We start from the raw sequence: 13,589 nt of genomic DNA, 5'->3' as shown, positions 1-13,589 counted from the left end.
ATCTCTGTCTCTATTCTGGTTAATACACCAGAATGAAAGCGTTAAGTGACTTTTCATCAATGACATCCAACCACACCAATTCAGTTGTTTATATTTTAATATATGCAAGGGAAATCTCAGGCTCTAAATTTGCCATAAGTGGGGAATTGCTAAGGAAATGGCAACTATTGGAAGAGAACCTATCGAAACCATTTTCAATGTTCCAAATTTAACTACCCTTAAAAAGAGAGGACACTCAAAAAAGATTAACCAATTTGACCAAATTTGCACAACAAGGAAGCGGCAGAATTAGAATTAAAATCCAGCCGGTCTACATCAAAGCCACAGCTCTTTTCTCTTTTCTACATTGTCTCTGAATTCTCCCCAAAGCGTAATTTTGGGTCACTTCATACATGGGTCAGCTAAAGGGTCAGATTTTTCCTTTTTCCTTAAAATACTATGTCAATTTAAAAGCATAAATTTAAGAAAATAATTTCATAAACAATATTAATACCCAATAATTCATTTCAAAACCAAATACTCTTTTGTAAGATTATACATTGTTTCATGCAAAAGGACTCTACAATTGTCATAGATTAAAAAAAAAAAACCACTCAGGAGTTATATTCCTGGCTAATCTACATTTGCAATGATATATACTATATTAAGTAGCTGGGAATTTTGACCAACTTGAATTTCTTTAGTTAACTAAGGAAAGCAGTAATACACATAACATACAAATTTGTATCAACTGACTGTTAAGTAGCTGAGAATTTTAACCAACTTGAATTTCTTTAGTTAACTTCCTTTTTGAAACTCCAAGTGTACATTTATTAAGGTAGGAATAATTTAGTATCAGTTTCTACTTTCTACTTACCAAGTAAATTGTAAGAATTAAGTCTCTGAGATACTTACTAGTTTTGCATTCTAATTAACTCATACTTACCTACAATGTTTATAAGATAGTTTTAACCCGTTAGTATAACTAAACAATAGTTATATAACCAGAAATGCAACATCTAAATAATCAAATGTCAAATAATTAAAATATCACTATCAATTAAAGCTTTTAATTGACTATACTTAAAAAGTCATTAACTATATAGATTCTAAGAAATTATTTAAAATGAGAAGTAAAAAAATGGTTTATTTCTAATCTTAAAAATGAAATTTTACATGTACAGGACTTAAAAAATTGTATTTACTATCAATTATCTTATAAATAAGCAAAAGAATTGGAGTAAAAAGAAATATTTCATTCAACTGCATCCGTCAGCTTATTTACAAAGATACTTTGTAATTCTAGAAAACAAAGTAAATACTTGAATATATCTATAATTGGTACATCTGTATCTATGAACATTTGACCCTTGGACAATGAGGGGATTAGGGGTGCCAATCCACCATGCAATTGAAAATCTGTGTATAACTTTTCTTTTCATTTTTTAAAGATAGGGTCTCACTATTTTGCCCAAGTTTGACTGCAGTGGCTATTCACATGGGTAATCATAGCCCCCGCCAGGTTCAAACTCTTGGGCTCAAGCAATCCTCCCACCTTAGCCTTCTGAGTAGCTGAATTTTGACTCGTCTAAAACTTTACTAGTGGGCTACTGTTGACCACAAGCCTTACCAATAACATAAACAGTCAATTGATATAAATTTGTATGTGTATTACTATTGTATTCTTTTTTTTTTCAGTTTTTGGCCGAGGCTGGGTTTGAACCCACCACCTCTGGCATACAGGGCTGGAGCCCTACTCCTTTGAGCCACAGGTGCCACCCTATTACTACTGTATTCTTACAATAAAGTAAGCTAGTGAAAAATGTTAAGAAAACCATACAGAGGAGAAAACACATTTACAATAAGTTTACGTCATCTATTAACAAGATGAACTGTCTGTCTAAAATAGTCGTTCTCAACCTTCCTGATGACGCAGCCCTTTAATACAGTTCCTGTGTGTCGCGACCCACAGATTAAGAACCACTGGTCTAAAAGGATGGGCAACCACAGCTATAGATTGCAATCTACAATTAAGCCATTCAACTTTTTCTTGTAATGTCATGATTTGTCTCTGCTTCTTAGGAGCACTTCCAGCATCACCAGTGTCAAACTGTATGAATCCTATGGTATTATTTAAAGTTCATGGTATTGTATAAAACACCATGAAAATCAAGCAAGAATCATAAGAGATCACTTTTTCTGCCATATGCAATTTAGTGGAGAGATGAACTGCTCTCTTGAGATACCCGTTTTTGAGACAGAATCTCACTGTGTGCTGTGCTGTCACAGGTCACAGCAACCTTAAACTCTTGGGCTTAAGTGATTTTCTTGCCTCAGCCTCCCAAGTAGCTGGGACTACAGGTGCCGCCAACAATGTCCAGCTATTTTTTTGCTGTAGTTGTTGTTGTTTAACAGGCCCAGGCTCGGTTCAAACCTGCCTACCTCGATGTATGTGGTTGGTGTGCTAACCACTGAGTTACGGGCACCGACTCGAGATACACATTTTAAAGGAATAATACTTGCCACACTTAAGCACACCTAACAACAATGGGAAGTGGCTACAAAATTATTACAGTAGTACAATATGGACTATAGCTAATTTTATGATGTTAATTAATAAGTTTAATAAATTGAAACTTCTTAGTTCAACAGATCTGTACATATTTTATGGTAGTAAAAATAAAATAGATTAGTATTTACAAATATTTTATGCATTCACCATAACGTAACTTAACTTTTTCTTAATTTTTTTGATATTTCTACACTAAAAAAATTCTGTAAGTTTTTTCAGATTGTCATAAATTTCAAAACATTTTCCCAATATATTTATTGAAAAAAATCTGCATATAAGCAGACCTGTGCATTCCAAACACATGTTATCCAAGGATCAATAGTATATTTGTTGAAATTCCTAAGAGGCATGGTGCTAAAACCCACATAATTTCATAAATCATCCCAATGCTTCTTTTTTTTTTACTTAATATTTCTTCTTTTTTTTAAAATTATTATTAAATCATAGCTGTGTACATAAATGCAATCATGGGACACCATACACTGGTTTTATAAACAGTTTGACACATTTTCATCACACTGGTTAACATAGCCTTCCTGGTATTTTCTTTGTTATTGTGTTAAGACATTTATATTCTACACTTAGTAAGTTTCACATATACCCTTATAAGATGTACCACAGGTACAATCCCAACCATCACCCTCCCTCAGCCCATTCTCCCTCCTCCCTCCCCTCCCTCTCGCTCTTCCCCATATTCTTAGGTTATAACTGGATTATAACTTTCATATGAAAGCCATACATTAGTTTCATAGTAGGGCTGAGGAAATTGGATACTTTTTCTTCCATTCTTGAAATACTTTACTAAGAAGAATATGTTCCAGCTCCATCCATGTAAACATGAAAGAGGTAAAGTCTCCATCTTTCTTTAAGGCTGCATAATATTTCATGGTGTACATATACCATAATTGATTAATCCATTCGTGGATTGATGGGCAATTGGGCTTTTTCCCATAACTTAGCAATTATGAATTGGGCTGCAATAAACATTCTGGTACAAATATCGTTGTTATAATGTGATTTTTGGTCTTCGGGGTATATACCTAGTAGAGGGATTATAGGATTGAATGGCAGATCTATTTTTAGATCTCTAAGTATTCTCCAAACATCTTTCCAAAAGGAATGTATTAATTTGCATTCCCACCAGCAGTGTATAAAGTGTTCCCTTTTCTCCACATCCACGCCAACATCTCTGGTCTTGGGATTTTGTGATTTGGGCTAATTTTACTGGACTTAGATGGAATCTCAAGGTAGTTTTGATTTGCATTTCTCTGATGATTAAGGATGATGAGCATTTTTTCATATGTCTGTAGGCCGTGTGCCAGTCTTCTTCAGAGAAGTTTCTCTTCAAGTCCCTTGCCCAGCCTGCAATGGGATCACTTGTTCTTTTCTTCCTTATACATTTGAGTTCTCTGTGGATTCTATTTATTAAACCTTTGTCGGAGACATAACTTACAACTATCTTCTCCCATTCTGAGGGGTGTCTGCTTGCTTTATTTACTGTGTTCTTGGCTGTGCAGAAGCTTTTTAGTTTGATCAGGTCCCAGCTTCTTCAATTCCCCGGGGGGTCCTCCTCATGAAATACTCGCACAGACCGATTTCTTCAAGGGTTTTCCCTGCATTCTCTTCTAGTATTTTTATAGTTTCATGTCTTAAGTTTAAATCTTTAATCCAGTGAGAGTCTATCTTAGTTAATGGTGAAAGGTGTGGGTCCAGTTTCAGTCTTCTACAGGTTGCCAGCCAGTTCACCCAGCACCATTTGTTAAATAGGGAATCTTGTCCACTGAATGTTTTTAATTGGCTTGTCAAAGATTAAATAATGGTAAGTAACTGGATTCATCTCTTGGTTCTCTATTCTGTTCCAGACATCTACTTCTCTGTTTTTGTGCCAGTACCGTGCTGTTTTGATCACTATCAATTTATAGTGTAGTATGAGGTGCGGTAGTGTGATTCCTCCTGCTTTGTTTTTATTTCTGAGTAATGTCTTGGCTATTCGAGGTTTTTTCTGATTCCATATAAAACAAAGTATTATTTTTTCAAGATCTTTAAAGTATGACAGTGGAGCTTTAATAGGGATTGCATTAAAATTGTATATTGCTTTGGGTAGTATGGACATTTTAACAATGTTGATTCTTCCCAGCCATGAGCATGGTATGTTTTTCCATTTGTTAACATTTTCAGCTATTTCTTTTCTTAGAGTTTCATAGTTCTCTTTATAGAGATCCTTCACGTCCTTTGTTAGATAAACTCCCAAATATTTCATCTTCTTTGGCACTACTGTGAACGGAATAGAGGCCTTAATTGTATTTTCAGCTTGACTATTGTTGGTATATATAAAGGCTACTGATTTAGGAATGTTGATTTTGTAACCTGAGAAGCTGCTGTATTCCTTGATCACATCTAAGAGTTTTGTAGTAGAATCCCTGGTGTTTTCCAGATATATGATCATATCATCTGCGAAGAGCAAAAGTTTGATCTCTTCTGACCCTATATAGATACCCTTGATCACGTTTTCTCTCCTAATTGCGATGGCTAAAACTTCCATTACAATATTAAAGAGCACTGGACACAATGGGCAGCCTTGCCTGTTCCTGATCTAAGTGGAAATGATTTCAATTTAACTCCATTCAATACGATATTGCTGTGGGTTTGCTGTAGATGTCCTCTATCAGTTTAAGAAATGTCTCTTCTATACCAATTATCTTAAGTGTTCCGATCATGAAAGGATGCTGGATATTATCAAAAGCTTTTTCTGCATCAATTGAGAGAATCATATGGTCTTTGTTTTTTAATTTGTTTATGTGCTGGATTACATTCATAGATTTACGTCCCGAGTCTACGGTGGCAGTGCCGTCCCCAGTGCTTCTTAAACTAGATTGTGGGACCATACTCCCATTCCTTCCCAGGTTTGACAGAGAAATTTCAAACATATAACATTTTTCACTACTATCAAATGAACGGAGGGCAATATGACAAATTATTAGAAAACTACCAAGTAAAGTAAAAGAAACACTAGTACCAGTTGTCTCAAAGTCTAGTGTAGACGTTATTGGTAATAAGCTATCAGTCTCTGGAAGCTTGTGTAACCATTATGAAAATGAGGTTATAAGTACGTTTTTTATAATATTTCTTCTAATTCTAACATTCCAGATTCTATGACAAAAATAAATAATTTTCGGGTGTTCACATGTTTTCTCTACTAGACATGAACATGGGGTATAATATTTAGAAAGAGTAATTAAAGAAGGCTCAACAGAAATTTAATGCTGGTATCACTTATCATTAAAGCAAAATACCAGCGTTTTCTTAGCAGGGTATTTTAAAACATTATGGGCATCAGCAACCTCAGAGGAATCAAAGAATAAATACATTTGAAAACTATTGTTTTGTTATAAATTTCAGTGATTCCAGGGTGAGGGAGCTACTCTCCTTAAAATCAAAGTAACTAACTACGAAATATAAAATTTTCCTAAAATATTTTGCTACCACATAAGAGTTGTCACAAATTACAAAAAGCATGCTCATCATAAAAGAAGTAAATACTGTTAGGAAGAACTTTCATCTAGATATCTACATTAACTGTTTTAAAGAAATCATGAAGTTAGATTACCTCATCTATATTACATTCATGTTCTTTACAGAGAACTTCAATAATTCTTGTGTCATTTTCTAGTTGTTTTGCTATCCGTGCACTCCTGTTCTGACCTCTCCTTGGTGTTCGAGGTGAACCATTAATGGGTATTACAGCTGTTTCTGTAAAAATGGTAAATTAGATAAGCACAATTGCACATTCCATAATATAAAATAATAAAGTACTCTAATTATTAACTCAGAAGTTCAGAAATAATCTCAGTAACATTTCATTACTTTTACTTATTAGGCTCCATTAGAAGACTAACAGTTTCACCTATTTATTGAATAGCTATTAAAAGTCATGTATTGAATTAGCTTTTGCTCTCCCTATTCTCCTCCCTCATCCCAAATAGTCCAAAAGAACTGCAAATTACCTAGTTTCATAACAAGTACAAAGAGAAGGCAGGGAAACAGTCAACTTATAAACTAATTCTAAGTATACTTTTTTCAGTTTATAAGGGAAAAAATGTTATATATCTTACAGTCTTAAAAATAATGAGCAATGTATATATAAATTCAATTTATAGATATACACTGTATAAAAACAAATATTTTTTTTCTTTATTGTTGGGGATTCATCGAGGGTACAATAAGCCAGGTTACACTGATTGCAATTGTTAGGTAAAGTCCCTCTTGCAATCATGTCTTGCCCCTATGAAGTGTGACACACACCAAGGCCCCACCCCTCTCCTTCTGTCCCTCTTTCTGCTTTTCCTCCCCCCCATAACCTTAATTGTCATTAATTGTCCAAAAACAAATATTTTTAAAGTTTTAATAAATTATAATGCTTTTAAAAGATAAGATTCATAAATACTATATATAATGGTGTGATGATAAATTTATGATTTTTAAAAAATTCCCCTGGATTGGATCGGCACCTGTAGCTCAAGCGGCTAGGGCACCAGCCACATACACCAAAGCTGGGGGTTCAAATCCAGCCTGGGACTGCCAAACAACAATGACAACTACAATAAAAAGAAAAAATAGCAGGGCATTATGGCAGGTGCCTGTAGTCCCAGCTACTTGGGAGGCTGAGGCAAGTAAATCACTTAAGTCCAAGAATCTGGGGTTTCTGTGAGCTGTGACACCACAGCACTCTACCCAGGGCAACTTGAGACTTGGGTCTCAAAAAAGACTTGAGACTTTGAGACTCTGTCTCAAAAAAAAAAAAAAAAAAAAAAAAAAAAATCCCCTGGATTATTTTGAGTATTGCCAATTCAAACCGAATGTATCCAGCTTTTAAAGATATTACATATGATTAAATATAAAAAAAAATTACTGCCTCTAAAACTAATCAACTGCTTACAAGAAACAGAGAGGATAGGCCATAAGTGGTGGCTCATACCTGTAATCTGGGAAGCCAAGGGTGGTGGACCACTTGAGCTCAGAAGTTCAAGGGCCCAGTCTAAAAAAGAGCGAGTCCCCATCCCTACTAAAAATAGAAAAATTAGCCAGATGACATGGCAGGTGCCTGTAGTCCCAGCTAGTTGGGAGGCTGAGCCAGTAGGATCACTTGAACCCAGAAGTTTGAGGTTGCTATAAGCTAGGCTGATGCCACAGCACTGCAGTCTGTGCAACAGAGTGAGACTCTGTCAAAAAAAAAAAAAAAAAAAGAAAGAAAAGAAAAGAAACTGAGAAGACAAAGGAACATGTTAAAACTACATCACAGGATACAATCAGTAAAAACTAGACTATGTCTACTGGGTATCCTCCCAAGGGAAAAGAAGTCACTCTATTAAAAAAAAGATACCGGGGGCCACATAGCTAGTTGGAGATGGCCACAGAAGTCTAGAGTCAAAGAATTAGAAGAAACTACACATGAAGAGAAGCCACCAAAGAAACACTGGCAACATGAACAATCAGAACAGATCATCTCTCCCAAGGGATCACAATGTAGCTACCACAGAAGATTCCAACTGTAAAGAAATTGTGGAAATGACAGAAATGGAATTCAGATTATGGATGGCAAAAATGATGAAGGGAATTGATGGGAAAATGGAAAACCATCAAAAGGAAATCCAAAAATTGGCCCAAGAAATTAAAGACATGATAAAGTCTCCAAGGATCTAGACAAAATTAGAAAGGATATAACAGAGCTTAAAGAATTGAAACAGTCATTCAAGAAGTTTCCAAAGTAGTATAAAGTTTCAACAACAAATCAAACCATGGAGAAGAATCTCAGAGCTCAAATATAAGGCTTTCAGGCTAACCCAATCATTTAAAGAGGCAGAAAAGAAGACAGTAAAAACAGCAATCTCTTAAAGAAATATGGGACTACAGGAAGTGTGTGTGTGTTATATACACATATGTGTGTGTGTGTACATGTATATACATATGGCACACAGATTATCCAAAAAGGAGAAGAGTGTCCAAAATAGAAGCCCTAGTCGATGACATCATAGCTCAAAAAGTTGAAACATACAACTACTAGATCAATGTGGAACTCTAGGATAACTCAATTAAAACAAAGCATCCCCTAGACATCTTGTAATTAATTTACCCACAGTCAAAATTCTATAGGCAGTCAGGTGTAAGCAACGGCTAACCTATCAGGGCAACAAGTGACTTCTCAGCTGAAACTTTACAAGCCAGAGGGAGAGGGCTCCCACCTTCCATCTTCTCAAACAAACAATTGCCAACCTAGGATTATATATCCTATAAAACGAAGTTTCATATTCAATGGAAAAATGAATTCTTTTACTGACAAGCCAACACACTGAGGAAATTTGCCACTACAACTTTGCCAGAAGTATTCAGACATATACTATTCACAGACCAACACAATGGACCACAAGCAAACCCCAGAAACTAAAGGACAAAGCCTAGCTTCCACAATGACCAAATGATAAAACAAGGCAACAGAACTCCACACAACAAGACAAATTCCACTCAACTTATCAATTATCTCAATAGATATGAATGGCTTGAATTCCCCACTGGAGAAGCACAGATGGCTTACTGGATAAAAAAGCACAAGCCAAGTATATACTATCTTTAGGAAACACATCTAAATCCCAAGGACAAACTAAAACTCAGGGTAAAGGGTGGAACAACAATATTTCAGGCAAATGGAAACCAAGAGAAAGCAGGAGTTGCAATCATTTTTGCAAGTACAATCGACTTCAAAGCAACAAAAATAAAGACAAAAATGGACACTCTATACCAGTTAAGGGAACAATACAACAAGAACACATTTCAATCCTAAATATTAATGCACCCATCATTTATAAAACGAACCCCACTTGGTCCAAACAATATAATAACCAAAACCACCATAACAGTAGGGACTTCAACACCCCACAGACAGAACTAGACAGATCCTGTAAGCAGAAACTAAAAAAGAAATGATGGACTTAAACATGACTCTAGAACAAATGGGATTAATAGACATACACATAATATTTCAGCCCACTACTACTGAATATATGTTCTTCTCATCAATTTGTGGATAATTCTCCAAGATTGATCATATCCTGTTACACAAAATCAAGCCTCAACATATTAAAAAAAAATAAAAAATCATACCTTGTATCCCTATGGACCACAAAATGGAATAACAATGGAACTCAATGCCACCAGAAACACTTATCTATATACAAAGTCATAGAAACTAAACAATCTATTGCTGAACAATAGATGAGTCAAAGAGGAGATAAAGAAGGAAATTATTAGATTCCTCAAACAAAATGACGATGAAGCCATAGCTATCAAAACCTGTGGGATACTGCTAAAGGAGTCCTAAAAGGGAAATTTTTCACATTAAATGCCCGCATTCAGAAATCAGAAAAGACACAAGTCAATAATCTAATGATTCACCTCAAGGAACTTGAAAAAGAAGAACAATCCAATCCTCAAGCCCAAGAGAAGAAAAGAAATAACCAAAATCAGAGCTGAACTAAATGAAATGAAAAACAAAAGAACCATTCAGCAGATTAACAAAACAAAAACTTGGTTCTATGCAAAGATGAGTAAAATTGATAAACCCTTGGCCAGATTAACCAGAAACAGACAAGTAATATCTCTAATAAGCTCAATCAGAAATAAAATAGATATCATAGAAATACAAAGATCATCACTGAATATTACAAAAATCTCTATGCCCAGAAATTTAAAAACATGAAGGACATGGACAAATTCCTCATATCACATCACATCCCTAGACTCACATCAGTAGTCTTCATATATGCCAACAATAGTCAAGAAGAAACAACTCTTTAACAGACACATTTCAAGCACTGAAATAGAAACAATAAAAAAGCTTTCAATAGGGAGAGGGGTGGGGCCTTGGTGTGTGCCACACCTTCTGGGGGCAAGACATGATTGCAAGAAGGACTTTACCTAACAAATGCAATCAGTGTAACCTGGCTTATTGTACCCTCAATGAATCCCCAACAATAAAAAAATAAATAAATAAATAAATAAAAGCTTTCAATAAAAAGTAAGTCCTGGACCAGACAGTTTTATATCAGAATTCCACAAGACCTTCAGAGAAGAGCTTTTACCTATATTGCAGAATCTATTACAAAACACTGAGGAGAAAAGAATCCTCCCCAACTCCTTCTACAAGGCAAATATCACCATGATACCAAAACCAGAAAGAGCACAACAAAAAACTACAGACCAGTATCATTAATGAATACAGAAACAAAATTATTCAATAAAATCTTAGCAAACAACATTCAGCTACACATCAAAAAATAATTTATTATAACCAGGTAGATTTCATCCCAGGGATGCAAGGCAGATTTAATATATGCAAATCCATAAACATAATTCACCACAGAAGTGGTGAATCTTGCAGATTTAATATATGCAAATATTAAAAGAAGTAAAAAACAAAGACCATCAGACCTCTCAAGAGATGTAGAAAAGTCATTTAACAAAATTCAGCATCCTTTTTTGACAAAAATACTTAAGAAAACTGGCAGAGAGGGGACATTTCTTAAACTGATAGAAGCCATCCACAACAAATCTATAGCCAACATCATACTGAATGGAAAAAAACTGAAAGCATTCCTGCTTAGAACTGAAACCAGACAAGGATGTCCTCCATCACCATTACTTTTCAACGTAGTGCTGGAAGTCCTAGCCAATGCAATCAGACAAGAGAAAGATGTCAGAGGTATCCAAAAAGAAAAAGAGGAGTTCAAACTATCACTCTTTTCTGGTGACATGACCTTATACCTACAAAACCCCAAGGACTCAACCATGAGACTCCTGGAAGTGATCAAAAATAGAGCATCTCAGGATATAAAATCAACATTCACAAACCAGTAGTCTTCATATATGCCAACAATAGTCAAGTTGAGAGTCAAATAAAAGATACACTACCCTTCAAGTTAGCATCAAAGAAAATGAAATACCTTAGAATATATGTAACAAAGTATATTAAGGATTTCTACAGAGAGAACTATTTCTACAGAGAGAAAACATTGAGAAAAGAAATAGCAGAGGATGTTAACATATGGAAGAACATAGTCTGGGAAGAATCAACATTGCTAAAATATTTATATTATCCAAAGCAATCTACAGAGTTAATGCAATCACCATTGAAATACCAAAGTCATATGTTAAAGATCTTGAAACAACAGTTCTGCATTTTGTACAAAACCAGAAAAAAAACTAAATAGCCAAGGCAATTATGTAAGAATAAGATAGAAGGCATCACTTTACCAGACTTCAGGTTATACTACAAATCTACAGTGACCAAAACAGCATGGTATTTGTATAAAAATAGAGACATCATCGCTATTAGAATGATAAAATCAACCTCATATCGCTATTTGATCATTGACAAAACAAACAAAAGTATATAGTGCAGGAAAAGAATCCCTATTTAATAAATGATGCTGGGAGAACTGATTAGCCATGTGTAAGGAACTAAAACTGGACCTGCACCTCTTACCACTTATAAAAATCAACTCTCAATGGATAAAAGACTTAAATCGAAGACACAAAACTATAAAAACTCAAGAAGAAAGTGTTGGAAAAATTCTAAATCTTACCACCATAGGGAAAAAATGTATGAAGGAGATCCCACTGGCAACTGTACCAGCAACTAACTAAAATAAATAAATGGGACCTGATCAAGTTAAAGTTTTGCACAGCTAAGGATACAATCACCACAGCAAAAGGACAATCTTCACAATGAGAGAAGATGTGACCAAGGGCTAAATTACCAGAGTCCACAAAGAACTCAAGCAAATCAACAAAAGATCAAATAGCCCCAATTAAAAACTAAGCAAAAGACATGAACAGAAACTTTTCTCACAAGGATAGAAGAATGGCCAAAAACACTTGAAAAAATGCTCATCATCCCTAATTCTCAGAGAAATGCGAATAAGAACCACTTTGACATATCACCTAACTCCAGTGAGACTAGTCCACATCAAAAGGTCCCAAAGTAACAGAGGCTAGCATGAGTGTGAAGAGAAAACACTGAAACACTCTTGGTGGAACTGCAAATTAGTACAGCCTCTATGGAAAGAAGTACAGAGATTCCACAAAGAACCACAAGTAGACCCACCATTTGGCCCTGTAATTCCATTATTAGGTGTCTACTCAAAAGAAAAAAAAAAGACATTTTACCACAAAGACATTTGTACTCAGATGTTTACAGCAGCTCAGTTCATAATCACAATGATGTGGAAACAACCCAAGCACCCTCAATACAGGAATGCATTAATAAACTGTGGTATATGTATACTATGGAATTCTATTCATCCTTGAAAAAAGACGAAGATTCTGTATCTCTTGAAACAACCTGGACAGACTTAGAAAAAATCCTTCTAACTATCACAGGAATGGAAAGACAACCATCGCATGTACTCAGTACTAAACTGAAACTAGTAGATTAACAACTACAGACTCATATGAAAGTAAAACTTAGACTTAGTTGGATTCAGGTAAGGGGAAGTGGGGAAGGGGTTCAATGGGCTCCCACCCAACAGATACAATGCATTAGTATATGGCACACTTTGGGTAAAGGACACAGCTACAACTTGGACTTTACAAATGCAAACTATGCAACTTATTTGTATGTACCTTTACATTAATCTGAAATTTCAATGAAAGATACCTGTACCCCAAAGTTTATCACAGCACAATTCATAATCACAAAGATACAGAACCAACACAAGTGTCCATCAACTGATACTACATAAAGAAAAAGTGATATATACACACACAGTGTCCATAAAGTTCATGTGCAATTTACTATGTTAATGTATTTTAAATTGCACATGAACTTTATGTCTACCCTATACACACACACATATCTCCATGTACCTCCCCCACATACAGCTACTCAGCCATAAAAAGGAATGAAATAATGTCATTTACAGAAACTTGATAGAACTGGAGACCCTTATCCTAAGTGAAGTATCTCAGAAATGGAAAAACAAATACC

The 13,589-nt window shown here is 35.1% G+C and overlaps 1 protein-coding gene across 5 annotated transcripts in view; it reads right to left on the bottom strand.

Annotated features, from left to right (window-relative positions):
- Nucleotides 1-13,589, bottom strand: part of RB1 (RB transcriptional corepressor 1) — a 181,117-nt gene that overhangs the window by 116,937 nt on the left and 50,591 nt on the right. For all 5 annotated transcript variants that reach the window (XM_053563125.1, XM_053563121.1, XM_053563119.1 and 2 more), the window contains one exon: nt 6,159-6,301. In XM_053563125.1, coding sequence (XP_053419100.1) covers nt 6,159-6,301 — 143 coding nt within the window. The remainder of the gene's footprint in view (nt 1-6,158; nt 6,302-13,589) is intronic.

The sequence above is a fragment of the Nycticebus coucang genome, chromosome 15, assembly GCF_027406575.1.
Source record: "Nycticebus coucang isolate mNycCou1 chromosome 15, mNycCou1.pri, whole genome shotgun sequence".
Lineage (NCBI taxonomy): Eukaryota > Metazoa > Chordata > Mammalia > Primates > Lorisidae > Nycticebus > Nycticebus coucang.
This window is presented reverse-complemented; position numbering and strand designations above follow the sequence as displayed.